The following is a 26744-nucleotide window of genomic DNA, read 5'->3' as shown; positions in this document are numbered from 1 at the left end:
TTTTTTATGATAAGGTTAATCATGTCGTTACAATCTAATATATAAATTTAATCACTCTTATTAGAATAATACCACACATTAAATATAATATCCTACATCTTATTTATCATTAACTTATCTTTATATTATATATCATATGTTTATCCTATCATATATACCAAACTATGCTTAAAGATACTATTTGTCCACTTCCTGGATCTGTTGGGATCTTAAAGACGATCTACAATGACCCTAAGCTTCAATTCTAATGGGAAGTCAAATGTGGAAGAGAACTGATATCTTGAAAGTTTCAATACAGTGTACATGTACTTGATAGTATGTTGGGTACACCATTCTTAGTTAATTGGACTTTATTACATATGTTTTTTTTATTTCTCTTTTCTTAATGGGACATTGTGTGTGTACATATATAACATGGTTTAATTGTTAATCCATAAATTTGCTATATCGGATTATGGTTTGAGTTGAAGTTATCCTAAAAATATGACCTTAACAATTAACATAATGATTCATGTTTTGTCTTATTAACACTATCAATATTAATATTACACATACGTCGAGATTAATTAAATTATATTATTTTAAAAACATATTTTATATATTTCTAGAGTTTGATATAGATATCTTGAATATCAAGAATTAAATTCATTTCATATAATTAAATTAATTTTATTTAGCTTTTTTCTTGAAAATAATATTAGTAAAATTTAATCCCAACTACCTAATATTTTGAAGGGTGTTATATATAAATTTTAAAAAGATCACTTAAAATAAAATTTTTAATTTTTAATTACTTCACAATAAGAAATTATAGTTTACAAATAATATTTTTGTAAAAAGGTTTAGCTTTGCGTATTCCCACAATCGTAACTGAGACAACGTAATAAGCAAGACAAGCCTTCGTAAATCTTTGCAATTTTTCCTGTTGTCTGCACAAACAAGCTGGAGCTTCTGAAGTTCAAAAGATACTCCAATGAATTTCACCTTTCCGCGGCTCGTCCTCCACAGCAAATTTCTCACGAAAATGCAAATTATGTCTTCAGATTATAGCTGTTTTCAATTTTATCCGCACAAAAGGAATCTCTGTGCTGTTACTGTCTCCTTGTGTTCCAAGGTAAACCCTCAATGAACACTTAGAAACAATAGATTTTAACTTTGTTTACCAAAAAATTATGATGGGATTTGGTGAAATTCGTTAATAGTCAGGTGAAAAGACATTGGTGGTGGTGGGGGGTGGAGCCGCTGGTGTGTTTGGAGCTATTAGGGCTAAAACTATAGCTCCTGATCTTCATGTTGTTGTGATTGAGAAAGGGAAGCCTTTGTCAAAGGTTCGTCTGGTTTAACATTAGAAATTTGACTATTTTCACCTGAGAAATTCTGGGTTATTTTTGGAAAATTATTGCCTTCTGACAGGTGAAAATTTCTGGTGGTGGCCGATGCAATGTGACAAATGGGCATTGCACAGACAATGTGGTAAGATTTTTATGTTGTTGGATGTGTTTATTGAACGAGAATGTAGATGTTCGACATTTTGGGTGTTTTTTTCTGTTAATTGTACAAAATAATAAAACACGATTGTATTGTATGGCATTTTGGAAGCACGTTTCTTAGCTCACCTACTGTAATGTATATAAACATTTGTACGGCGGTTATTTTCAACCAACTGAAATACAACCATTTGAGCATTAGCTTGGGTTCTTCAGTTCTTGACATGGTATCAGAGCCATAGGAACCATCCTAGGGCTTTTTTCGATTTGCTGCTCAGTTGCGTAACTTTCCAAGCAAATTCAACGCAATTTTCCTCCTGATTTCTTCCAGAGAGCTCATGGCTAACAATTGCAACTTCAATGATCCGTTGTATATTCATCCATCGGATACTCCGGGAATGAATTTGGTCAGTGATCCGCTGATTGGTGTGGAAAACTATGGCATTTGGAGCAGAGCCATGCTGATCGCACTTCGGGCGAAGAACAAAATTGCGTTGATTGATGGCAGTTATCAAAGACCCCCAGTAGATAGCCAAAATTTTCTTCAATGGGAACGATGCAATGCTCTTGTATTGTCATGGATAATGAATACAGTCTCAAAGGAGATTTTCGGAGGAATCATCTACGCATCCGATGCTTCATTAGTATGGACCGATCTGAAGGAGCAGTTTGACAAGATCAATGGATCGCGAATCTTCTCATTACATAGAGAAATTGGGCGCGTAACTCAAGGTAATAGTACTATCTCAACATATTTCTGTAAACTCAAGCAACTTTGGGATGAATACTCTGCTCTTGTGATCTTGCCTTCATGTGAGTGTGATGCTGCTAGAAGATATTTGGAACACGATCAGCAGCAGCGGCTCCTTCAGTTCCTAATGGGGCTTAATGACAGTTACATGAATGTACGGAGCCAAATTTTACTGATGACTCCATTACCTACGGTGGGGCAAGCTTTTTCCCTATTGTCTCAGGAAGAATCTCATAGGGCTTTATCATCAGTTGAGGCTCCTATAGCAGCCTTCTACACTAAACAGAATAAGGCAGGAAGTTCAGCGAAGGATCGCGTGAATTTGTTCTGTGATGATTGTAATTACAGTGGACATACCAAGGAGCACTGCTATAAACTTGTTGGTTACCCTCCATGGCATAAATTGTACAAAGCCCCGAATAAGGGACTGAACAAGAAGGTGTACAGAGACATTGGGAAGCAAGGAAAAATGTCAGGAGATGCTAACTTTGTGGAAGAAAAGATTGCTACTCAATCAAAAATAGCAGCTGAAGCTCCACCTATCTTCACCCCTGATCAGTATACTGAAATTCTAAAGCTTCTGGGAAATCATCACATGCAAAATGAATGTGCACCAGTAGTGAATATGGCAGGTAATACTTCACACAATTTCAGTTCGGAATGGATTATTGATACAGGAGCTAATGAGCATATGGTTGGTGATGTCTCTTTGTTGCAAGCTTCTAAATCCGTGGTAGATTCCACTAGTGCAGTGAGATTGCCAAATGGTAGTACAACAATTGTTCATAAGACTGGCTCAGTTCAGCTAACACATTCCATTAAACTCGAACGTGTCTTATATATACCCCAATTTCATTTCAATCTCCTGTCCGTGTCCAAGTTTACCAAAGATCGTGGCTGTTTTATCACCTTTTACCCACTTTTTTGTGTGTTTCAGGACCTCAGGACTGGGAGAGTAATGGGGATTAGTAAAGAAAGGCATGGACTCTATCATTTCACCTCAAAGACAGTTCCAAAATCATCTCCCAAGGGTAGTTTCAATCTTCATTCTTTTCTACCTAGAATAGACCGTCTATATTCTTGTTCTGCTACTGATCTTTGTAAGGATGTTAGTATTGATACTTGGCACAAAAGGTTAGGGCATATGTCAATATCCAGAATGCATTTGTTACCCTTTACACAAAGAAATGATTCATTATTGCATTGTTCTGTATGTCCTATTTCCAAGCAATGCCGTTTAGCTTTTCCACAAGCTAGTTTGTCCAGATCTTCTTCTGCTTTCCAGTTGATTCATATGGACATTTGGGGTCCATTTCATACTCCCACCCACAATGGTGAAAGGTATTTTCTTACCATTGTTGATGACTTTACAAGGGGAACTTGGGTATATCTCATGCAATCTAAGATGGATGTGCTTAGGCTCATTAGATTGTTCTTTGCTTTGGTGGACAAGCAATTCTCTAAACATATTCTTGCTATCAGGACATATAATGCCACTGATTTCTTTAAATCTGAGTGTACCAGTTTTGATTCACAATAGTTCCTGTCCATATACTCCCCAACAAAATGGGATAGTGGAGCGAAAACACAGACACATCCTTGATGTTGCTAGAGCACTCAGATTCCAATCATCTATACCACTCAAATATTGGGGAGATTGTGTGTTAACAGCTGTGCACCTAATCAATCGTGCCCCCACACCATTACTGAAAAATAAATCCCCTTTTGAACTATTATTTCACAAGACCCCTACCTTCACTGCCCTAAGAGTTTTTGGGTGCTTATGCTATGCATCTATTCTACCTCACAGCCACAAATTCTCACCTCGAGCTGTCCCTTGTGTCTTTATTGGCTACTCTACTGTCCAGAAAGGGTATAAGCTCCTTCATCTTCAATCACACAAGACATTGATCTCTAGAGATGTGATTTTTCATGAACACATCTTTCCATTTGCTGTCCCTAGCCAATCTCCTCCCTTTTTTACTCCATCCTCTGCTACAGGGGATCCCTTACTCGTCCCTGAGGAACCACCAATGCTTATCCCTTTGCCTGAACCATCTCCTCCTAGTTCTACACCTGCAGTCGTTCCATTGCGCAGGTCCACTAGAGCTATAGTTTCTCCTATTTGGACACATGATTACTCTTGTTCATTCATTCATAATCACAATCCTAATGCTTGTTTGTATCCCATGGCTAACTACCTTACATATAATCATTTCTCCAAGCCACATCAGTCCTTTTTAGCAGCTTTGTCCTCGGTTAAAGAACCTCAATTCTATCATGAGGCAGTCACTGATCCTAGATGGTGTGCTGCTATGGATGAAGAACTTGCTGCTCTAGAGAATAATCACACATGGGAAGTGGTAGATCTACCACCACGAGTGAAGCCCATTGGATGCTGATGGGTATACAAAATCAAACTCAAGTCCGATGGAAGTGTGGAGAGATTTAAAGCACGGTTGGTTGCGAAGGGCTACACACAACAGCCGGGCATAGATTTTCATGACACTTTTTCTCCCACTGCAAAAATTGTGACCATTCGTTGTCTTCTCCATGTGGCAGTGCATAAGAATTGGCCTCTCTTCCAAATGGATGTGACCAATGCTTTTCTCCAAGGGAGTTTGGATGAGGATATTTACATGAATCTACCCCAGGGATACACTGTACAAGGAGAAACAAGGTCTGCAAATTACAAAAATCCTTATACGGTCTAAACCAAGCCTCTCGGCAATGGAATCTGAAGTTTTCAAATATAATGATTGAGTTTGGTTATTGTCAATCTCAACATGATCATTCCTTGTTCTTTAAACATGCTGATGCATCAATTACTTTGCTCGTCGTATATGTTGATGACATTGTCATCACAAGGAGTAGTTTGACAGCAATTAATGAGCTCAAAGCGTTTCTTCATTCCAAGTTACTACTTAAGGACCTTGGGATTCTTAAGTATTTCTTAGGCATTGAAGTTGCTCGTTCCAAAGACGGTATTTACCTTAATCAACGGAAGTACGCTTTGGAACTCATTGCTGACACGGGCATGGCAGGGGCCAAGCCATTTGATACACCTATGGAGCAAAACCGAAAGTTCACCAGCCACGAGCTAGATTCTAGACTGCAACACGATCACAAAAGTACCCCTGATGATGTTTTACTACTGGATCCGCATGAATATCAGCGCTTGGTTGGCAGGTTGATCTATATGACCATAACTCGACCTGACATTTGTTATGCGGTCCAATCTCTAAGCCAATTCATGCATGCTCCGAAGAAGTCGCACCTGGATGCTGCCGTTCGAGTGGTTAGGTACCTTAAAAAAAGTCCAGGTCAAGGTATCTTGTTACGGCCCTCTACTTCCTTCTCTCTTACTGCATATTGTGGTTCCGATTGGGCTGCTTGCCCCATGGCCCGCCGATCTGTCACTGGATATTGTGTTAAGCTAGGGGACTCCCTCCTCTCTTGGAAATCCAAGAAACAAAACATTGTTTCCCGATCCTCTGCCGAAGCCGAATATCGTGCCATGGCAAACACTACTTGTGAAATCATCTGGATTGTTGGTCTTTTGTGTGACATGGGAATTCATGTTCGTGGTCCTACAACGTTGTTTTGTGATAATATGGCCGCCATCCACATTGGCGCCAATCCAGTATATCATGAACGGACCAAACATATCGAGATCGATTGCCATTTGGTCCGTGAGAAAATCAAAGAAGGCCTTATACGCACTCAGTACATTCCCACACACCAACAACTTGGGGACATTTTTACAAAAAGCTTGGGAAAGACTTCACATGCTTACTTACTCGGGCTTCTCGGTGTTTATGACCTGCATCAACCTTGAAGGGGGAGTTACCACAATTCAAGCTTGTTGCATTACATAGTCCCAAAGTCTCAAAGTTCTGTTCTTTTTCGGTTCAAGCTTTGTGTTCACATCCACACCAAGCTTGAAGGGGGAGTGTTAATTGTACAAAATAATAAAACACGATTGTATTGTATGGCATTTTGGAAGCACGTTTCTTAGCTCACCTATTGTAATGTATATAAACATTTGTACGGCGGTTATTTTCAACCAACTGAAATACAATTCTTCTTTGACCCATTTGAGCATTAGCTTGGGTTCTTCAGTTCTTGACATTTTCCTATTATTTTGACGTGTTTGCATGTTATGTTTATCGTTTGTGGTAGAAAATAGTAGTTGGGTATTTCCGACTGAGAATCAAGCTCCATTTCACGATCAGGTGTAGTTTGAAGTCACTGAGTCTGAATGAAAGTTTGGAGTCCTTTTTCTTTCGAGATTCACACACGATTTTATAGTTAATTCTGATGCACAAAACAAGAAAAGTATTTTGACCTTTAATCTTATCATTAGCTCTTTTTGTTCTATGCTATGTTTTGATGATATATTATACAAGTGTGAATTTGTCTAATTTTATTTCTATTTTATTGTCATTTTGGATTATTTTTTGAAGTTATGCTGGTAATCAAGTGTAGAGGTGAGATTGATGCATTTAAATTATATGGCCTTTTTGAGATGATGAAACTGATGTTGCTGGCATAGGCTCTAGCAGGAAGCTATCCTAGAGGCAGTAAAGAATTGCGAGGATCATTTTTCGGTGTTCACGGCCCAACGGATACCATGTCATGGTTTTCAGAACGTGGAGTTGAACTGAAGGTAGAATCAATTTGCAAAAGTAAGCATTATTATTTTTACTATATATCTCACAAAAGTGAGATCTTAACCTCAAATTGAAATTCAAATGGAGCAAATGAGTTTCTGTGTTTCAACTTGCTACTCAGACTGAAGATGATGGAAGGGTTTTTCCAATCAGTGATAGTTCATCTACCATTATAGATTGCCTTGTGTCTGAAGCAAAGAAGAGAGGTGGTAAGTATTGCACGGCTTTGCACGAAATAGTAACTATCTTGATTTTGAGTTCTATATATGACAGTCTAACTGCTTAGTTCTCATTCAGTTGTATTGCAGACTGGCTGTATCGTAACAAGTGTATCAACAATTTCCGGTGTGAAATTCTCTGTCAAGATTGAAAAGCGCACAATTGAATATATTAAGTATGTTGAAGCTGATTACCTAATGATTGCCAGTGGAAGTAGTCAGCAGGTTGTATCAAGTGTTAGAAGTTCTGGGCATATCTTATTAATTGTTTTGTGCATAAAATCCTGACGTAGCTTATATTCTGATCGAGTCAGGGATATAATCTTGCTATACAACTTGGCCACTCTATTGTGAAACCTGTGCCCAGTTTATTTACCTTCAAGATTGACGATATTCGGCTAGCAGAATTGTTTGGGGTAATTGACTTTGTCCACCTTTATGGATTTTGTCCTCTAACTTGCAGAATTTATTGAAACCAGCTCTGAAGGTGACCCGTGGCTTTTCAATGAACGCGGCATTGCTTTGAACAGATGATTGATAGTTAGCTTTTACCAATGATCCTCAACTTTTACAACCGCTGTCTGTTTTCTTCTTTAGGATCCTTATTGAGCACCACAAACATGTCCCAAAACAGAGACACTTTTGATCCACAAGCCATAACTAAGTCGTTGCCCATTTTTTTAAACGTAGATTACTTTTCCAAAAGTTAGAGCAACGTTGAAGTTACAAACTGTTCGAAAGAGCATCCCAGAACATACACAGGCAAGAGATTTTATTAGCAGCTTTATCTAATATTACCAAGACATCAAATCTAATCATTTATATCGGAACTATAGACTGGGCCAATGTTGGTAACACACTGGGGATTGAGCGGGCCAGTAATTCTTCGGTTATCTGCTTGGGGAGCACGTGAGCTCTCTGATTCAGATTACAAGGGTGAGAGACACAGTAGAAAACTTCTTTCTATTTCATATATGCGTTGTTATCTCAATGTTTTAACAGGCCATGCATCCAGGGTCACTTCTTGTGGATTTTGTTCCAAGTCTCAATATAGAAGAAGTGAAGTCGGTTCTTAGTCTATACAGGAATACGTTTGCGGTAATGGTCTGGTCTATAGGCCTCTGTCAGCCGCTGTTGCTCTTGTTTTCTTTTCCTTTAATTTTGTTAATCTGTGATCCCGTAGGAGGAAAATTAAGAAAGAATTCGGGTCTCATCGGAACAGGAAAATGGATTCTCATTAATTACGCTGACCAAAGTTTGAAATTATAAAAGAAAAAGTACCTTAAAAAAACCGAATTTATGTAAGGTGCATTGAATCGAAAAAGTTTGCTCTACATAACCTGTGATAATATTCTCGGTCCCCTGCAGAAGCAAAAGGTCATCAACTCTTTTCCTTCCGTATTTGGCCTTGTGAAGAGATTCTGGAGATACTTATTGGAACATGAGGTTGAAAGGCCATTCTATTGGAACATGCTTCATTGAATCTTATCGATATGGTTTTTGTGACTTCAATTTGCTTATACAGGATATAGATGGGGATCTTTTGTGGGCTTCAATATCCAACAACTCAATAACAGCAATCGCTTCCTGTCTAAAGCACTTTTCCTTCTGTGTGAAAGGAAAGGTAAGATCAGCCAATCCTTTTCCATCCTCTTTCTGTTACTAATATGCCTTTGTATCCGAAATATAGGGCCAATTCAAGGATGAATTTGTCACCGCAGGAGGTGTTCCATTGACTGAGGTGCCCTCTGTCGCCATTTCCTTTACACAAGGCTTGCATCAAATTGACTTTTACTAGCGTTCATTGCTTAATATACAGATATCACTGAACACCATGCAGAGCAGGATCCAGCAGCATCTATTTTTTGCTGGGGAGGTACTTATTTTATATTCTATTGAAGAGTCTCTTGTTTTGGATAGATCAAGAATGATGCAGGCTGTATCGTATACTGATTCTCAGTTTTACTTGCATGCTGTGTAGGTGCTGAATATAGATGGTGTAACTGGAGGCTTCAATTTCCAGGTAACGGGACATTCTTTTTTCTGCAGATCCTTTCCTTCTATGGTAACTGACAACCCGATGCTATAAACCACTGACCTCAACTTTTGACATGGACAGCTCTCCTAAATTGCCATAATTTTGCAATTTATCATATCCAGTAAAGTTTTGTGAGGCCACCATTTGATCATCCATTCTTTTTTGTTCATTTATGCACTTCAATTTTGTTCCAGAATGCTTGGTCCGGAGGATATATAGCTGGAACGAGCATCGGAAACCTAGCAAGAACTAATATGGATGCATTGATGGAGCGAGAAGTTAAGTGTCATGCGAGAAGTTAAGTGTCAGCTTATTTATTCTTGCTCTGGAGGATATAATGGCAACATAGTGATGTATTCTCATTTGAAGGAAGAAATCGGGTGAAAAAAAAATCTAGAAGTGTGGCATAACGCAGTATACACAATTGTTGGGAGAACTGAAACTTCTTGCAGATTCTTGGGGGGGTGGGGATAATACCTGAGTTGGTCCTTATAGTTTCAGCTAATTCTTGATTAAGCCCCTTATCTTTTCTAGTGACCTATAATAGTCCATCTGGTTTTGGTATTTAGCCCGTTTTAGTCCAGAATTTAAAAAATCCCAATTTTACCTTTTTTTATTTTTATGTACTAGATAAATGCACGTGCGTTGCACGTTGAGAAATAGAGATAATTTGTCTATGATAATTTTATTTAAATGTGTTTAAATTATTTTTGAAATAAGAATAACTTTTAATAGATAAATAATTAATTATTTAGTTACAAATGAAATCATCATATTTTCTTGTCTTTGATTTGAAGACCTCTTGAAATCTTTTTGTGTCCATCGGTTTTTATCTTCTTATCTTTTTTTTTGTACTCGGCAATTGGTTCTTCATCTCGAATCTCTATTTCATCTTCGTCTTCATGGATCTTCATGTTTTTGTTGATATTTATTTCATTTGATTTTTCTACCTTTGGTGGTACACAGCTTTGTTTAGTTGGCTTGATAATCTTTCGAGATTTCCGTTTCTTGATATTGACATTTGTTGTTGGATAATTGACATGTATCTCAATAGCTTTTGCCACAATTTTTAACACTTCATCACGTTTTTCCAATGAATTATCTAACTTGAACAAGAATGTGTGGAGCTTGGAGCTTGGTTGATTTAGCGAATCTTTATATGGGTTATTTGGTAAATTTTGCATTGAAAATTTTTATTGTTAGATGCAATATTTATGTAGATATAAAATCATTTGTTTGTTTTATCTTATACCTGGTCATGAATTTGAATAAAATCTTCAATAGAACATCCAACAAAAAACGCTGCATCTTTTCCAAATAATGTTATTATTGTCATCTCATTCTCATCTTCAATTGTGATTGTTATTCTATACTTGTAACATAAAGAAGTAAAGTAATGATCACCTTTTTTTAGTGTGATCTAAAACTTAGGTTGAGTGTTGGTAATTAGTTTTACATAAAAACGATTTGATTTCATTTTTATTCATATTTTTCTATCCATTTGATGTATATAAGAGTAATTATTACACATAAAATTAATTTAAACTCATTTTGATTCTTTTGAAGTGTTTTCTTATGGTACCAAACAATTATTTGTGTTTGTCATGCATAGAGTTTTACAATTTGGAAAATTGACAGTCACGTCAATGCAATCTTCATTATATTCACCATTTGCTTAGTATAGGGCTTTGCATGGTAAATCACAATTATAAGAAATAAATAATGCGTCGTAGGTAACAAATATAAATTTTGACATAAAGATTAAGCAACATTCGAACTAAAAGATAAATCTTTCACTATCATTCAGTTTTGCTAGGTTAAACATGCAAGAGTGAAGGTAGTATTGGGATGAGTGAACTCCTATGAAGTTTTAGTGAATTAAGTTGCTGACATTGTGTCGTTTATTTTAAATTTCATTAAATATATATATATATATATATATATATTTAAAAAAGTTGTAAATTTCATGCCAAAAATGAAATTTCATTTTCTTCAATTATTATAAAATTCATTAATACATGAAAACGAACAAAAAAAGAAATGTATTTATTAATATTATTTAACGAAAATAAGGAAATATATGTAAATTCAGACAATTTTATTAGAGTTTTCAAATTTATTAATCGTGTATTATTTACGTTATTTATGGATGTTAATTTACTCAAGTTTAAAATAAAAATTTCATAAAAACTCCTACGAGGCTATTTCACGAGAGCATGTCTCATGTCTTACATTAATAATGAAAAATCATTGTTTTTCACTCTGAAAATTGACCGGTTGGCCATCTGAAGGATATATTCATGAGATCGGCTCACATAAGTCCAATTCAAAAATTGGAGAACTATAAAAATTCATTAAAAAAAAAAGAGAAGTCAAACAAAAAGAATTATTTTTAAAATAAGGATATAATTCATTCTGTGAAAATATATTGTAAATTTTATTATTCTTCAATTCATTTTAAATTATATTACATATATATTTTTTAAAACAAATAAAGTATAAATTTCATTTCAAAAAATGATGGCTAAATTTCATTTTGCTCAATTTTATTTAGAATTAATTGATAGTTGAGAAAAAAACAAACAATAGAATGTGTATTTATTATTATTATTTTAAATTTTATTAAAGATATTTTTTTTAAAATGACGTGTAAATTTCATTCCAAAAAATGAATGTTTAATTTAAATTTCATTCTAAAAACTGGTGGTTAAATTTTATTTTTTTTCAATTTATTTCAAAATATATTAAATAATAGATGGAAAAAAACAAACAAGCTAAGAGAAGTATATTAATTATTATTATTTATGTTATTCATAGATGTTAATTTATTTAAGTTAAAATAAAATTGATACAAAAACTCCTATGAGGTTGTTTCACGAGTGAATTTTGTGAAATATGTCTCATATCTGACTTGAATCGTGAAAAAAAATTATTTTTCACCCCTGAAATAACTGGGTCAGCCCCTCTCAGGACTATATAACAATGAAACTGTTTCACATAAAACCTAATAAAAATTGGAGAATTATAAAATTTTGAATAATAATGTAAACTTCATTTTTATTCGATTTATTTTAAAATTTCTTAATTAATAAAAAATAGAAATAAAACAAAAATGCAAATTTTATTATTTTTTTATTTATTTTAAATTTCATTAAATATATATATATATATATATATATTTTAAAAAATAGATTGTAAATTTTATTTAAAAAATGAAAGATAAATTTAATTTTATTTCAAAAAATGGTGGCTAAATTTCATTTTTCTTCAATTTATTTTAGAAGTCATTAATAGCTGATAGAAAATAAACAAAAAAATATTTATTGATATTATCGTTTTGAATTTCAATAAATATATGTTTTTTTTAAATGAAGTACAAATTTCATCACAAAAAATGGAGATTCAAAAAATGAAAGATAAATTTAAATTTTATTCCAAAAAAAGGTTGTTAAATTTTATTTTTCTTTAATTTATTTTAGAAGTCATTAATAGCTGATAGAAAATAAACAAAAAAATATTTATTAATATTATCGTTTCGAATTTCATTAAAGATATTTTTTTTTTTAAATGGAGTACAAATTTCATCACAAAAAATGAAGACTAAAATTCATTTCTCTTCAATTTATTTTAAATTTTATTAATTAATAGATGAAAAACAAGAAAAACAAAAAAAAATTAAAAATGGAGTGCAAATTTTTACTGAAGAATGAAGGCTGATGCTAAATTTTATTTTTCTTCAATTTTGTTTAGATTCCATTAATTAATAGATGAAGACAAAACAAACAAAACGATATATATTAATGAATATTATTTAATGAAGATAAAGACATATATGTAAATTCACAATTCAAACTCATATATTTATAGTAGTAATAAATATTATTTAATGAAGATAAGGACATATATGTAAATTCACAATTCAAACTCATATATTTATAATAATAATAATAATAGTAATAATAATAGATAGATAGATAATAGATTGAATTTCATTATAGATATAAATTTTTTTAAAAAAAATGGATTGCAAATTCCATCACAAAAGAAGAATGCTAAATTTTATTTTACTTCAATTTAGTTTAGATTTCATTAATTAATATATGAAAACGTGCGGAAAAAATAAGGTCCTCGGGTTAGCGTGCGCACATCCAGCTCCGGCTACTTAGTCTTCGGCACCTTCGATATACTGATCAATATGCTCACCTGCATCAATCACACATAGTGAGTTTAAAGACTTAACACCTGTAACTTAATAACAAATACATATATATAACATGCAACAATGAAAATTACTGTACTCAACATACATTTCATGATCTTAGCATAAGGGTAAACATGTCGTAAAATAGCACAACATGTCAAAACATCACATCATAACATCATATACTTGTTCATTTTCTTTAATCAAATTCAAATCGTTAGTTTTGACTTTCGTATTAGTTATATCGTATCAGTTATATCGTGAAATTTAAAAAATAGAGGGCAAATTTATTATAACAAAAAATAAGGCTAAATTCCATTCATCTTCAGTTTATTTTAAATTTCATTAATTAATAGATTGGAAAAGACTAAAATTCATTTCTCTTCAATTTATTTTAAATTTCATTAATTAATAGATGAAAAACATGGAAAACAAAAAAAATTAAAAATGGATTGTGTAAATTCACAAAAAAAAAAAAATTTAAACATGTATTAATTATTATTATTAAATGAAGTTAAGGACATTTATGTGAATATATTGGAAAAGACTAAAATTCATTTCTCTTCAATTTATTTTAAATTTCATTAATTAATAGATTAAAAACATGAAAAACAAAAAAAATTTAAAATGGAGTGTGTAAATTCACCAAAAAAAAATAAACATGTATTAATTATTATTATTAAATGAAGGCCAGGACATTTATGTAAATTCACAATTCACATTCATATATAGATATAGATATATATAGATTTTCTTTAATCGAATTCAACTCGTTAGTCGTGACTTTCGTATTAGCTATATCGTATCAGTTCTATCGTAAAATTTTAAAAATAGAGTGCGAATTTCATTACAACAAAAAATAAGGCTAAATTTCATTCATCTTCAGTTTATTTTAAATTTCATTAATTAATAGATTGAAAAATACTAAAATTCATTTCTATTCAATTTATTTTAAATTTCATTAATTAATAAATGAAAAACATAGAAAACAAAAAAAATAATTAAAAATGGAGTGTGTAAATTCACATTAATTAATAGATTGGAAAAGACTGAAATTCATTTCTCTTCAATTTATTTTAAATTTCATTAATTAATAGATGAAAAACATGGAAAACCAAAAAATAAAAATAAAAAATGGAGTGTGTAAATTCACAAAAAAAAAAAAAACATGTATTATTTATTATTATTAAATGAAGGTAAGTACATTTATGTAAAATCACATTCATATATAGATATAGATATATATATATATATATATATATATATATATATATATATATAGATTTTCTTTAATCGAATTTAACTTGATAGTTGTGACTTTCGTATTAGCTATATCGTATCAGTTATATCGTAAAATTTAAAAAATAGATTGCAAATTTCATTACAACAAAAAATAATGCTAAATTTCATTCATCTTCAGTTTATTTTAAATTTCATTAATTAATAGAATGGAAAATACTAAAATTCATTTCTCGTCAATTTATTTTAAATTTCATTAATTAATTAATAGATGAAAAACATGGAAAACAAAATAAAAATAAAAATGGAGTATGTAAATTCACATTAATTAATAGATTGGAAAAGACTAAAATTCATTTCTCTTCAATTTATTTTAAATTTCATTAATTAATATATGAAAAACATGGAAACCAAAAAAAAAAAAATGGAGTGTGTAAATTCACAAAAAAATTAAAAAATTAAAAATAGAGTGTGTAAATTCACATTAATTAATAGATTGAAAAATACTAAAATTCATTTCTCTTCAATTTATTTTAAATTTCATTAATTAATAGATGAAAAACATGGAAACCAAAAAAAAAAATTAAAAATGGAGTGTGTAAATTCACAAAAAAATAAAAAAAACTAAACATGTATTAATTATTATTATTAAATGAATGTCAGGAGATTGATGTAAATTCACAATTCACATTCATATATAAACATCTATTAATGATTATTATTAAATGAATGTAAGGACATTGATGTAAATTCACAATTCACATTCATATATTTATATAGATATAGATTTAGTTTTTCTAGCCCAACATACTTCCGCAAAGTAAATCAAACTTTATATCTCACGACTGGAATGACATCGGGTTGTATTTATAAATTTGTTATGTCTAGTATTAGTGCTGTTTGGCTTGATGCTGATTTCCCTTAGAAGCAGTAATATTGCAATGCAAGAGCCCATAGAAGCAGAAGTTGATGGTTAGTATCGAGTAGCTACCCGTATTAACTAGTGGCATTGTGCAATGGGTGGTAATTTGGTGAGGTTTGCTGTTTCATCTAGTAATATATAAGAAGGCTGGGGATGTGTAAACGTATATAATTGAAATGAGAAGGGAACAAATTAGTTTAAAAGCTCGTGGAAATTTCTCGGAAGGTGAAAGGAACATAGGAGAACGAGCATGGAAGTTACACGGTAAAATCCCAACTTTTTTAAAGAAAAGATACAAGTGGACTCTGATAATACTCTATAAAGGTAAAAGTTTTCACCATATGTAACGTCCCAAATTCGACGACTGTCTCTATTGTATCAAAACGAGTCTTTCCAACGTGCTTATGTCCTCTCTCACACGCACCCTAGGAAACTTCACAGGAGATCACCCAACCCAAAATTGCCCCAAGTCAAGCATGCTTGATCTTGAAGTTCTTATGTGATGAGCTACCGAAAAGAAGTGTGTATGAATGAGGACATAAACATGCTGGAAAGACTCGTCTTGGTACAGTGGGTCAGTCGTCGAATATGGGACGTGACACTATACGTCACGATATACGCCAAGAACCAAACAAACATTCGGCTACATTGAACGTTAAATGATAAAAATGGATATTATACAGTTACAATGGCATAAAAAGGTAAAATTTGAAACCCGTGATACATATGATGCTCGAGGATTCATGTTCAGAGGCATCAGCGTGAAAATCTGAGAATGACAGCGCCGCTGGTAAGGGTTTGAACCAAAACATGGGGTGTCATATCACCAGTGTATGAGTGTTGTGTCTCATGCCACCTTTCTTAAGAGATTCTTCAATCCACATCCAACACGTTTAAGAATGACGGTTCCTGTTGATGGATCTGGCTTAATGACGAACTTCACACTGAGGAAACCTCTGATGTGTATGAGGACTTGTATTCCATAAGGCGACAGCTTTCCCAACACGGACCTTCGGGACATCTTGTGGACACAACGCGCAGAGAAGACACAATAAACTCTGTGAAACAAGAAATCTTAATTGCATCGAAAAAGCAAAATAAAAAAAAGGGCATTCCAATAACATATATATAGATAAGCATTGACAGATGGTGACTGGACTAGAGAAATCTTGTTGTATAACGATGATGTAGCAAATGATAATGTCCATCAAGAACCTCCAAATTCGAATTCACTCGGATGCAGTAAAAACCATGATATAAATGAGATCATTCACCTTATTAGAATTATTAAACAGAGAATCGCAGTGACACAAACCTGGTGGGTTGAATCTACGACTCCCCCTTGTTCAATCTCCCCCAACAGTGCAAATGCAATTTGTTCACCCAAATCCTCTGGAGGGATCAACATTTCTTGCAACCAACAATTAGAAAATAAAGAAGCATACAGAACTTATAATTATACTAAACTGTAGTGAATCGATTGGCTCGAATGCTCATTTCGGCATAGTTTTGTAATTATTGGTTTCCACTGAAATTTTTAGTAAAATGACATCCAACTTTGCCGGACCAATGACTAACTGTAGGAGTTTAATAGCTTAATCGAGTAAGTTATGGCTGTCGCAGCCACAAACATGAGATTTGAGAGACCCGAAACATCCATCTATGATAATAACTCAACGCACACATATTTTTTAATTTGGAGCAGATCTGATGCGAACATGGGTGGTCAAGCGCCAAGGAAGGCATGGGATCCTTTACAGTTGCCGGAGGGACCAATCACGAGGGGACGCCTAAAGAAGTTCAAGGAGGCACTACAAGGACTCATGAGCAAGCATGAAGGGGTCGTGATGCATGGGAGCACGTTTGGAGGCCAGCGGAATGTGATTCAAGCATTGTTGGAGCCGGCCGAGTCTACACGGATGTGCACACGGACCTGCACACGGGGTCCGTGTCCTTTAGAGCCGAGGATGAAGAATTCCAGTGCCTACACGGACCCGAGCACGGACCAGTACACGGGGTCCGTGTCCTATGATATTTGCGAAGACAGTGTCTACACGGACCCGTACACGGAGGTGAGCACGGGGTCCGTGTCCTTTGTTTCCAGCTGAAGTTATTTTCCGAGTGTACACGGACCCGGGAACGGAGGGCTACACGGGGTCCGTGTCTGAGCCGGCTGCGCGAGAAAGTTTCCTTTTTAGAGTTTTAATTATTTTGGCAAGTAGATTTGATATCTTTTGATTTGTGAGACAATATATACTCGAAAGTTTCATCATTGTAAACAACTTTTGTTCATTATTAATTGAGTTTTATATAAAACTTTCTTTGAGAATTCTCTCAAAAACCAGCTTAAGTTTCGTATAACTTTTGCGTCGTATCAAATCAAACTTATCAAAAGATTTATCTTTTGTGGCGTTTGTCAATCGAATATCACGAGGGTTGCCAAAGACGGGTTCTTTGGAGGTTCTCTTGTACGAGATTGTTTCTATCGTTGATGAATTGTTGCTAGACCGCGTGATCTAGAGGCGATTATCACACCTATCAATTACTTGTTTCAAAGATCGGGACAAATCAAAGATCTCGTGGGCGGGATCACATCAAGATCTTTTTTGTATAAGAAACAATATTTTATTAATGATATGATAAGAGTTAGTTACAACAGTAGCCTAGTTGTCCACTAGCAACAGGAGTTACATGATATCAAATTTGTATCAATGATACAAATAAGTTCAATCTCTCAAAATATCTAAGATCGACACGTTCTTGAATTTATCATAAATGCTGATTCACAAAGCAACTTTTGTCTTGATTTTATCCCAACACCGATTTCTATTGTCCTCCTTATCTTCAAAAATTCTTCAATTTCTTTCTAGCCATACTGTCTGCATATGCCCTGCACCACCACTTGCCAAAAAATTCTTCCCCTCGTACCTGCTAGCTGTCCCAGATCCATAGCGAATAAATTAGTCCTTGACTTAGGCACCACCCAAACCAATTCCAACACACACCAATTGGGACTCATAGCAATTGAGGGACACCTTTTTTGCATCATCTCCGAGGTCGGTATCTTACCCAGAAACGCGGTCCACAAAAGTACCTGAATCTTTATTGGAACCGGAACCTTCCATATAACATGGAATTAAGGAAAAACTAGGAAGCAAGTATGTGGAAAAAACGACTAAAAAAAAGATTTTACCGAGAAAAGACCAGAAAGATCCACACTCCACACTCGATAGTCATCTACACCTTCAACCAACCTAGTCCTATCTAAGAAACCTAATAACTCCTCCGTCAACTGAAACAATTCCTCATCTCTCACGACCCTCTAAAATGCAAATCCCACGATTGGGTAGACGACGAATTGTCAAAATGAACAAAGTGTGATATAGGCAAATTGTGAGCCGCAGAAAGCTAAAATAAGGCCGGAAAAAGTTTTTTGAAGGAGTAACCCCCCCCCCCCCCCCCACCAATCTGGATTAGATCTCATCCTAATTGCAGCTAATATTTCAGTATATGAAAGGAAAATTTTCACATAGTCTAGAGAAGCATCATGATCTTTCTTGAACCATATTAAGGTGCCACAAAAGAGACACAGCACACATATATATGCCCACCGTGACCTGTGATCCTTAAGAGTACCTATTGCTAATTCACAAATAGCCGGTTTTAATATTTTTATATTGATCATAAGATTGGTACTTTGGCCGTCTGCACTTCCCTATTTCATGAGTTATATTTCTAAAAGAACAATCGAATGATAACAGCTAATTTTCATAGGAACAAACAAAATCATCGGAGATTTTTTCGAGGAGTCGGAGAAAGGAAACCTCATGGGGCCGAAGCCCAGGCCAAGTGGCGTTGGCTCGAATGTCCTCGATGAGGACAGGAGTAGACGACAGCGTGGATAGAAGGAGCCGCAGCCGGATGATCTGGCTTCCTCTTAACTTCGTGTGCGAAATCTTCACCATATTTTCAAAACAAGCAGAATTCAGAAACCGCAAAGGTGAAGAAAACAAGAACAGAATTGAGCTCAGCGGGACTTCTATGTACTTTGTTTGCTCCATGCATTTTCTGGATTTGGAATTAGAAATTTTATTTTGATTGTTTGATACACTATAATTTTAAAATGAGATTGATATTTTATAAGTGATTTGTTATAACTAAATGAAATTTTAGTAAAAATTTTAAAAAATTATGAAATTTGAATTATATAGACAAAATAATTAAATTTTTTTTCAAAATAATTAAAATTTCATTTTCTCAAAAAACAATACATTAATTCATATATTATTTATCGTACAATTGAAAAAATTATTTTGAAACCACACTGCATTAGACCACTTTAAACTTGTTTCGAATGGTTTTTAAGAAAGAGTAGGTCTATTGTAAGACGGTATCACGAATCTTTATCTGTAAGACGGGTCAACCCTATCGATATTCACAATAAAAAGTAATAATTTTTCATGGATGACCTGAATAAAAGATCTGTATCACAAAATACGACTCGTGAGATCGTCTCACACAAGTTTTTGCCTTTAAGAAAAAAAAAGTCAATTATTTTATTGACAGAAATCTCAGTAAAAAATATTTGATTGAATTTTTTGAAAGTTATGAATCAAGCTCTTCTTTGAAGATAAATTAAATATTCTTAATTTATTTAACTTGTACAATATTTTATTTTAATTTACCTATATAACAATCCATTTCATTTTACCATACGTACGTACAAAATAAATTAATAAATTAATCATTTATTGAGAGTGTAAAACTAAATTATTCTACTAATTTATTTCATAATTAGAATTAATTTGTACAACCCCTTAATTACGTGGGCGGTGAGCTCATAAGTAGAAAATTCAAATCAAACTCGTTTTACTTTCTTAATTGTCAACAAATTGTTATTATCATTATTATTTTTTATATTATAACCATTTGCAAACAGCAAATATTTTATATCGTGATAGTTCGTGAAGAACATTTTCATATTCAAATATATAAAAAGAAGAAGGGTCAAACATGTGAGAGTTTCATTCAATATTTTTCATTCATTCGAATTATTTTTACCAATTTTGGGGGATATATTAATTGAATGTGATTCTTAATTTTATGGCAAAAACTTGTGTGAAACGGTCTCACGGGTCGTATTTTGTGAAACGGATCTCTTATTTGGTTCATCCATGAAAAAGTATTACTTTTTATGCTAAGAATATTACTTGTTATTGTGAATATCGATAAAGTTGACCCGTCTCACATATAAAGATTCGTAAGACCGTCTCACAAGAGACATACTCTAATTTTATTTCACAACTTGCACTATATTGTTCGTCGACATAATAACGGAGATTGTTGTTTTAATTACATTGATATTTTACGAATTTTTCGGCTTTTTTAGAAAACTTCTTTTTCTGAAAATTGTAAAAGGGAAAATATTTAATTTTGCTATAAAGCTTTCCTAAAAAAAATTCTTTAATTTTGCTATAAATACCGTTGTTCTTGTATTCTTTCACAGGCATTTTTCTTGAAATTCTTTTTCCGACGAGAGAAAGGAGATTGCGTTGACTAATGGCGAAATCACCGGAAACAGAGCACCCAGTGAAGGCTGTTGGATGGGCTTCAAACGACAGTTCTGGGGTTTTAGCTCCTTTCAAGTTCTCCAGAAGGTACAGATCCGAGTTTACATTTGTTTTTCAAGATTTTTGTAGAACTGGGAATAATGAAAGTTTTGAGCTTTTTTGATGTTAAACATGGGTTTTTTTTCGGTGGTTTAATTTAGTTTGCGGCATATTTGTAGGGCTACTGGGGAGCATGATGTGCAGTTCAAAGTTCTGTATTGTGGCGTGTGCCATTCTGATCTTCATATGGTCAAGAACGAATGGGGATTTACTCTATATCCTATCGTTCCTGGGTAAGATTTATACTCTGTCTCTGTGTGTGTGTGTGTTTCATATGTAAATATTATGTGGAAATGGGTTCTTGATGTGTAATGGATCATGGGTTCTTCATATGGGCAAGAATAAGTTCGGGAGGATCCGCTCTATATCCTGTTGTTAGAATAAGTTCGGGAGGATCCGCTCTATATCCTATTGTTCTTGGGTGAGATTTATCCTGTTTGTGTGTGTTTTCGTATTCATGTGTAAATATTTTGTGGATATGTTTTCTTGATGTATAATGGGTTTATGTGTTTTTCTTGTGATATTATTTAGGAGGAATTCAAGCGAGATTTTTGTAGTTTGTGGGTTGGTGATGATTTCAGTTGCAAAACATAAAAGTTGAATTTGTATTTTCAAGTTCAAAACGAGAAGAGCTTTTTACTAGTTTGAATAGTTCTTGCTCGAGTGTTGACTTTTTGGTCCAATGTTGTTGCTGTATAAGTATGTCTAATCCTCAACTTAATTTAAATATTTATGTTAGAATTTGATGTATTTGCTGGTCACAATATGGTAACTGCGCAAAAGGGGCATGATACATATGCATAGTTTTATTGATTTGTAGGCATGAGATCGTGGGGATAGTTACTGAGGTAGGTGAAAAGGTGGAGAAATTCAAGGTTGGAGACAAAGTAGGCGTAGGTTGCTTGGTCGGATCATGCCGTCAATGTGATCAGTGTGTTATTGATCTCGAAAATTACTGTCCCAAACAAATACTCACATACAGTATGCCTTACTCTGACGGGACCGTTACATATGGAGGTTATTCTAATCTCATGGTTGCTGACGAGCATTTCGTCATTCGTTGGCCTGAGAATCTGCCTCTTGATATTGGTGCTCCTCTCTTATGTGCTGGGATCACGACTTACAGCCCATTAAGGTTCTTTGGACTTGACAAGCCGGGGTTGAAAGTTGGTATAGTTGGTCTCGGTGGCCTCGGCCATGTAGCCGTGAAGTTTGCTAAGGCTTTCGGGACTCATGTGACGGTCATCAGTACGTCGATCCATAAAAAGAAGGAAGCTATTGAAAGTCTTGGCGCTGATGAGTTTTTAGTTAGCCGTGATCCTGAGCAGATGCAGGTTTCTTTCTTCTCGTTCCGGTGGATCACTTTCTTCTACTCTGGTACAATGTAAATTACTAACGTCGTATTTATTTGATTTTTTGCGTTCATAGGCTGCAGCAGGAACGTTGGATGGAATCCTTGATACTGTGTCCGCAGTTCACCCCCTTGTACCTTTGATAAGTTTGTTAAAGCCCAATGGAAAGCTTATCTTGGTTGGTGCTCCAGAAAAGCCACTTGAGTTTCACACCTTTCCCCTGATTCAAGGTGAGAATAAATGTCTGTTAGGAAAAAATTAAAGGAAAAAGTCATTCAATAATACACACAAATTTTCGCGGATATCCTAATGAAAGAACTGAAAATATCACTGAAAAAATTGTCTTCATTTCTATTTGAGTGTTCTATTTCTTAATGATATATACTTTTTGTGAACTGTGATCCATTCGTTTTAGACTCTGTCGACTCCACAAAATACAAACTATTCACTTGTTTATTCTGTCATCTTTGGAAAAAATGAATAATAGGGAGGAAGACAATATCCGGAAGTGCAATAGGGGGCTTGAAAGAGACCCAAGAGATGATCGATTTTGCAGCCAAGAACAATATACTACCAGAGGTGGAGATGATCAATATAGATTATATAAACACCGCTATGGAGCGTCTCCTGAAATCTGATGTGAAGTATCGGTTCGTCATTGACATTGAAAAATCGTTGAAAGCTGAGTAAGGCTTTATAAAAAAATCGCTTCTTGTTAAGTTATAGTTTCGGAGTATGGAAATAATTGATTCTTGTGTTGCGTTTTTGTATTTTTTTTTGTTTCGAAACGATGAGACTCTGCTACAGCAAGCAAGCGATCTTGTTGTATCAAGTTTATGTATCAAGTTTATGATCAGCCTATGTACGCTAAAAGACAACTACATTTCAATTTATATCTTGGTTTGGCTTCTTGTTTTCATCTACCTTTTATGTGTTCTTTGTAGTTTTAGTTTATTTTTTGTTTGTTTGAAAATGATAATGAATTTGCATAGGACAAGCATTGATGATGAAAAGTATATTTTTGCTGCCAATATCTTCCTCATAATTTTTGTATCATTTTCTCTTGGACCATTTCCCTATCTCAACAATGGGGAATCAAAACCAATTGATCTAACTTTAATTTTAAAATTCAATTCAGCATAGGTTTTATGTTATTTTTTCTATATTTTTGCCCATACAATTGCAATTTGCCCGTCAACCGTGTGTTGATTTATTTCGTTTCTTTCAAAATCCATACAACAAATGAAATGACTGAAAAGGTAATCCACATTGCACTGCTTCTCTGAATCTTCTACAAACCCAGCAAGAAATAGTAAGCTAACGCGATCGGCACAGCTATCAGCAAACCAAAGACCACCCTACAGACAAGAAACAGTCTCTTATTATGTACACCACGTCTTGTGTACGGGGACATAAGCCAGTCCCTTGGAAAAATACAGATAAGATTAGCATAAAGGATGACACATGAAGTCGAAAACTAGTCGAATGAAGTACCCGGTGCTCAATATGTCTGGATGTATGTTGTACTCCTTAGCAAATACAAATGGAACCAATCCTTGAGGTAAAGCAGCCTTTCTCGAATTACATACCAACACAATATTTTAGAAACATGGATTGCTAACTAAATTTATAAGTGATGTCCCCGTGCATGGGAGTCGCTAATAAGGCACCTGCAAGATTGCTACTTTAAGCAATGTTCCTCTCAGTCCTAGTGCGATCGAGGGTGCGGCAATGAGTAATGGCCCTGCTACAAATTTCATGGCCATGGCTAATGTGGCTTTCCGAGCCCCGCAGGCTATCACCGATTTCTGTGATGCCATGAAGAGTCCTGTAAGGTAATAAAATGTAAGAAAGTGAAGGGATTTGTTTCACACAGATATTAAAGTGGATGATCAGAAAGTACTGCCACAAATTTAGCCAAACCTAAGCTGAACATAGCCATCCCAAGTCCTCCATCCGACAATATTGACAAGGATTTTTCAATCACATATGGCAGCTTTACTCCCAACCTGTAAACACATATACTGTCAGCTTCTATTAACATTACTATGCCATTTCAAGTCGTTTTCGCTGTGCATTCGTCGCGTGTTTTATTAACTACTGGAGAATACCTGAAATGGATGCTTGCCCATATAAGACCTGCTAAGGATGCATGGGTATTGGGATTTCTGATGAGCTTTCTCCCCACTGTTAAAAAAATCGTCTTTATTTTTGTTTTCTTCCGATTCCGGATTCTGTCATCTACTTCACCTTCATCTCTTCGCGGGCCTTCCGATTCTCCTTCAGAAAGTTAATTTGCATTCTTCAAATCACAAGAAACACAGGGGAAAAAAATATACATTTGACAGAAACTAATTCAATACAACACACTCTACCAATGAAATAGTGCATACCTTCTACTATTGTAGGAGGATACGCAGCCCTTAATGATTCATTCGTAGCATCGAGCTCAAAAAGAATCAACAAAAGGTTATACCAAACCAAGCTTTGTAACCCAACAATCTGAGCCAAGAAAACCACAGCTCCACTTCCATACATTCGCCGCAATAATGGGATTCCTAAAATCAAAGTGTTAGGCAGTGTTGATAAAGAAACACCGGTAATGATCCATTTTAGATTTCCTCCCGATATTATTCTTGCAGACACTGAAAGAATAATGAAAGCTAGTGTCTTTTGAAGAAAGTCGGCGCACACAAGTTTCAAGTTCATTTTGTAGGGATTGTTCGTTGAGATCAATTGGAAGGATAGGAGAGGGATTGAGAAATTTGCTACAAATTTGTTGATCCCCGAGCATTGATCCGGTGTGAAAAGTTTCCACCACTTTAGGGATATGTAAGCTGCAATCATGGCAATGTATAACGGGATAATTGAAGTAATGATGTGAGAGACACTGGATAAGCTTATCATTCCTTTTCTCTGTTGAGATTGATTGATATACAATTGTTGAGTTTCTTGTTGTGGTGAGGTCTTGTCTTGAATGAGGTTTTATAATATGATGTTCTGGTTGAGTGTTCAGTATTAAAAGAAAAGCCGCAATGGGCTGGACTGATACTTTCCCGTGAAGTTTTTCTCACTCATTTCCCATCCTTAATCATTATCAGTTTCCCCAAAATACAGGTTTAGAGAAGATAAGTATATCATGTCTCACATGCTTAACCAGTTACTCACCACTCACATGTAGTATCAGAGCAGTGGAAGAGGGCGAGTCTCACAATCAAGTCTCGACGCCACCTAGTTATGAATGGGAGTTTCATATAACATAATGCTTAAAAAAGCCGCCATCGCATGTACATGCACCACTAATTTGCAACGGAATTAGAGATCGAAAAAAATATCGGTCCATAGTTTGCAACCAACATTACCAAATTTTGTCTTTTGCATGAACATGTTTAAAGACAACAAATATGTATCGATACATAATAATTCCAGTACAGACATTGTATTAAAACTAAAGTTGTTGATAAATATGATTTGACATGGATTATTCCTTGTGACAGACACATTTTTGAAAGAGTGATGGAGGAATAAAGAAGCACTGTGATATAGAATTTGAGTAAACAAGAGCACCGAAGAAAGAATTTTTGCTATAAATAGCCAAAGCTGGGAGAATGTGTGTCATAGGGACTTGCTTTCTTGAAATTTTTCCCATAACAGTCGAGGCATACCTTTCTTCAACCTCTTCTTAATGTTTCTCCTAGCTTCTTCTTGTTTACCCAACCAGGTGCTCAAATGCAGCTTAAAATGAAAGTTTTTCAACTTTTCATATATATTGTTAAAAAAAAAAACTAAGGAAACTTTTAAAGTTTCTATCTATTTTTCATCTGCTAGCCATTTTTTATCAACACAATATCACCGGGCCTTTATTGCAGTCGATGATACTGAATCAACTGCTTTATTTTTGGTACCAACAATTAAGAATTGTTTTCTCCTACTTGCTGCATCAAAAACCAAATCGCAGGCTTCAGATAAAAAAACGTGTAGTTGTAGTAAGGTCGAGTTTGTAACACCAATTAAATTTTAGGTCGTCTTTTACGGGCCAAAGCTAATATGCTTGAGTTACCAAAGCCCATCAATAAAATTTAACTATTTGAGTTTGGGCCCATCTACAGTGGTGAATCCAGTAGTAACTAGTAAAATTTTTTTTTTTAAGAAAAAAATTTATGTGAAAATTTTAATTTTTTTCAGGTGGATAAA

General features: G+C 34.3%; 3 protein-coding genes across 5 annotated transcripts; 2 read left to right on the top strand and 1 right to left on the bottom strand.

Annotated features, from left to right (window-relative positions):
* The first annotated feature begins 854 nt into the window (after nt 1-854).
* Nucleotides 855-15503, top strand: LOC142539552 (uncharacterized). Of its 3 annotated transcripts, XR_012818939.1 has the most exons (18): nt 855-1114; nt 1203-1328; nt 1414-1473; nt 6794-6907; nt 7033-7120; nt 7209-7354; nt 7444-7545; nt 7820-7891; nt 7966-8065; nt 8145-8227; nt 8498-8575; nt 8655-8753; nt 8820-8870; nt 8949-9005; nt 9111-9152; nt 9362-9593; nt 9663-9790; nt 15394-15502. XR_012818939.1 is itself a non-coding variant. In XM_075645091.1 (16 exons), exons 1-16 carry the CDS (start codon nt 974-976, stop codon nt 9467-9469), a joined length of 1467 nt encoding a protein of 488 aa, XP_075501206.1. In that variant the 5' UTR covers nt 855-973; the 3' UTR covers nt 9470-9839. The 3 variants fall into 3 exon arrangements, 1 of the variants encoding a protein (XP_075501206.1); XR_012818938.1 differs by having other exon boundaries at nt 9362-9790; nt 15394-15503; XM_075645091.1 differs by lacking the exon at nt 15394-15502 and having other exon boundaries at nt 9362-9839.
* A 5510-nt stretch (nt 15504-21013) lies between these two features.
* On the top strand, nt 21014-23469 carry LOC142539547 (8-hydroxygeraniol dehydrogenase-like). The gene is made up of 5 exons (XM_075645088.1): nt 21014-21186; nt 21318-21431; nt 22019-22532; nt 22627-22780; nt 23038-23469. The coding sequence occupies exons 1-5, from the start codon at nt 21089-21091 to the stop codon at nt 23238-23240; spliced, it is 1083 nt and encodes a 360-aa protein (XP_075501203.1). The 5' UTR covers nt 21014-21088; the 3' UTR covers nt 23241-23469.
* Nucleotides 23470-23581: 112 nt separating this feature from the next.
* LOC142539548 (putative auxin efflux carrier component 8) lies at nt 23582-26678 on the bottom strand. Its single transcript, XM_075645089.1, has 6 exons — nt 24944-26678; nt 24662-24830; nt 24474-24559; nt 24221-24378; nt 24045-24121; nt 23582-23908 (listed from the first exon to the last, which is right to left on the bottom strand). The coding sequence occupies exons 1-6, from the start codon at nt 25455-25457 to the stop codon at nt 23842-23844; spliced, it is 1071 nt and encodes a 356-aa protein (XP_075501204.1). The 5' UTR covers nt 25458-26678; the 3' UTR covers nt 23582-23841.
* Between the last annotated feature and the right edge of the window lie 66 nt (nt 26679-26744).

The sequence above is a fragment of the Primulina tabacum genome, chromosome 3 (genome assembly GCF_025594145.1).
Source record: "Primulina tabacum isolate GXHZ01 chromosome 3, ASM2559414v2, whole genome shotgun sequence".
Lineage (NCBI taxonomy): Eukaryota > Viridiplantae > Streptophyta > Magnoliopsida > Lamiales > Gesneriaceae > Primulina > Primulina tabacum.
The sequence above is the reverse complement of the archived record's forward strand: the minus strand, read 5'-3'. Positions and strand labels throughout refer to the sequence as shown.

Bases quoted from the DNA above. Each gene is read 5' to 3' on its own strand.
- LOC142539552 (XM_075645091.1), top strand. From the start codon at position 974: ATGAATTTCACCTTTCCGCGGCTCGTCCTCCACAGCAAATTTCTCACG. The intron at 1,329-1,413 runs GTTCGTCTGGTT...GCCTTCTGACAG, and splicing joins AAGGGAAGCCTTTGTCAAAG to GTGAAAATTTCTGGTGGTGG. The intron at 8,754-8,819 runs GTAAGATCAGCC...TCCGAAATATAG, and splicing joins CCTTCTGTGTGAAAGGAAAG to GGCCAATTCAAGGATGAATT.
- LOC142539548 (XM_075645089.1), bottom strand. From the start codon at position 25,457: ATGATAAGCTTATCCAGTGTCTCTCACATCATTACTTCAATTATCCCG. The intron at 24,379-24,473 runs GTTTGGCTAAAT...ATTACCTTACAG, and splicing joins GATGGCTATGTTCAGCTTAG to GACTCTTCATGGCATCACAG. The intron at 23,909-24,044 runs GTACTTCATTCG...TCTTGTCTGTAG, and splicing joins CCAGACATATTGAGCACCGG to GGTGGTCTTTGGTTTGCTGA.
- LOC142539547 (XM_075645088.1), top strand. From the start codon at position 21,089: ATGGCGAAATCACCGGAAACAGAGCACCCAGTGAAGGCTGTTGGATGG. The intron at 22,533-22,626 runs GTTTCTTTCTTC...TTGCGTTCATAG, and splicing joins GTGATCCTGAGCAGATGCAG to GCTGCAGCAGGAACGTTGGA. The intron at 22,781-23,037 runs GTGAGAATAAAT...AATGAATAATAG, and splicing joins CACCTTTCCCCTGATTCAAG to GGAGGAAGACAATATCCGGA.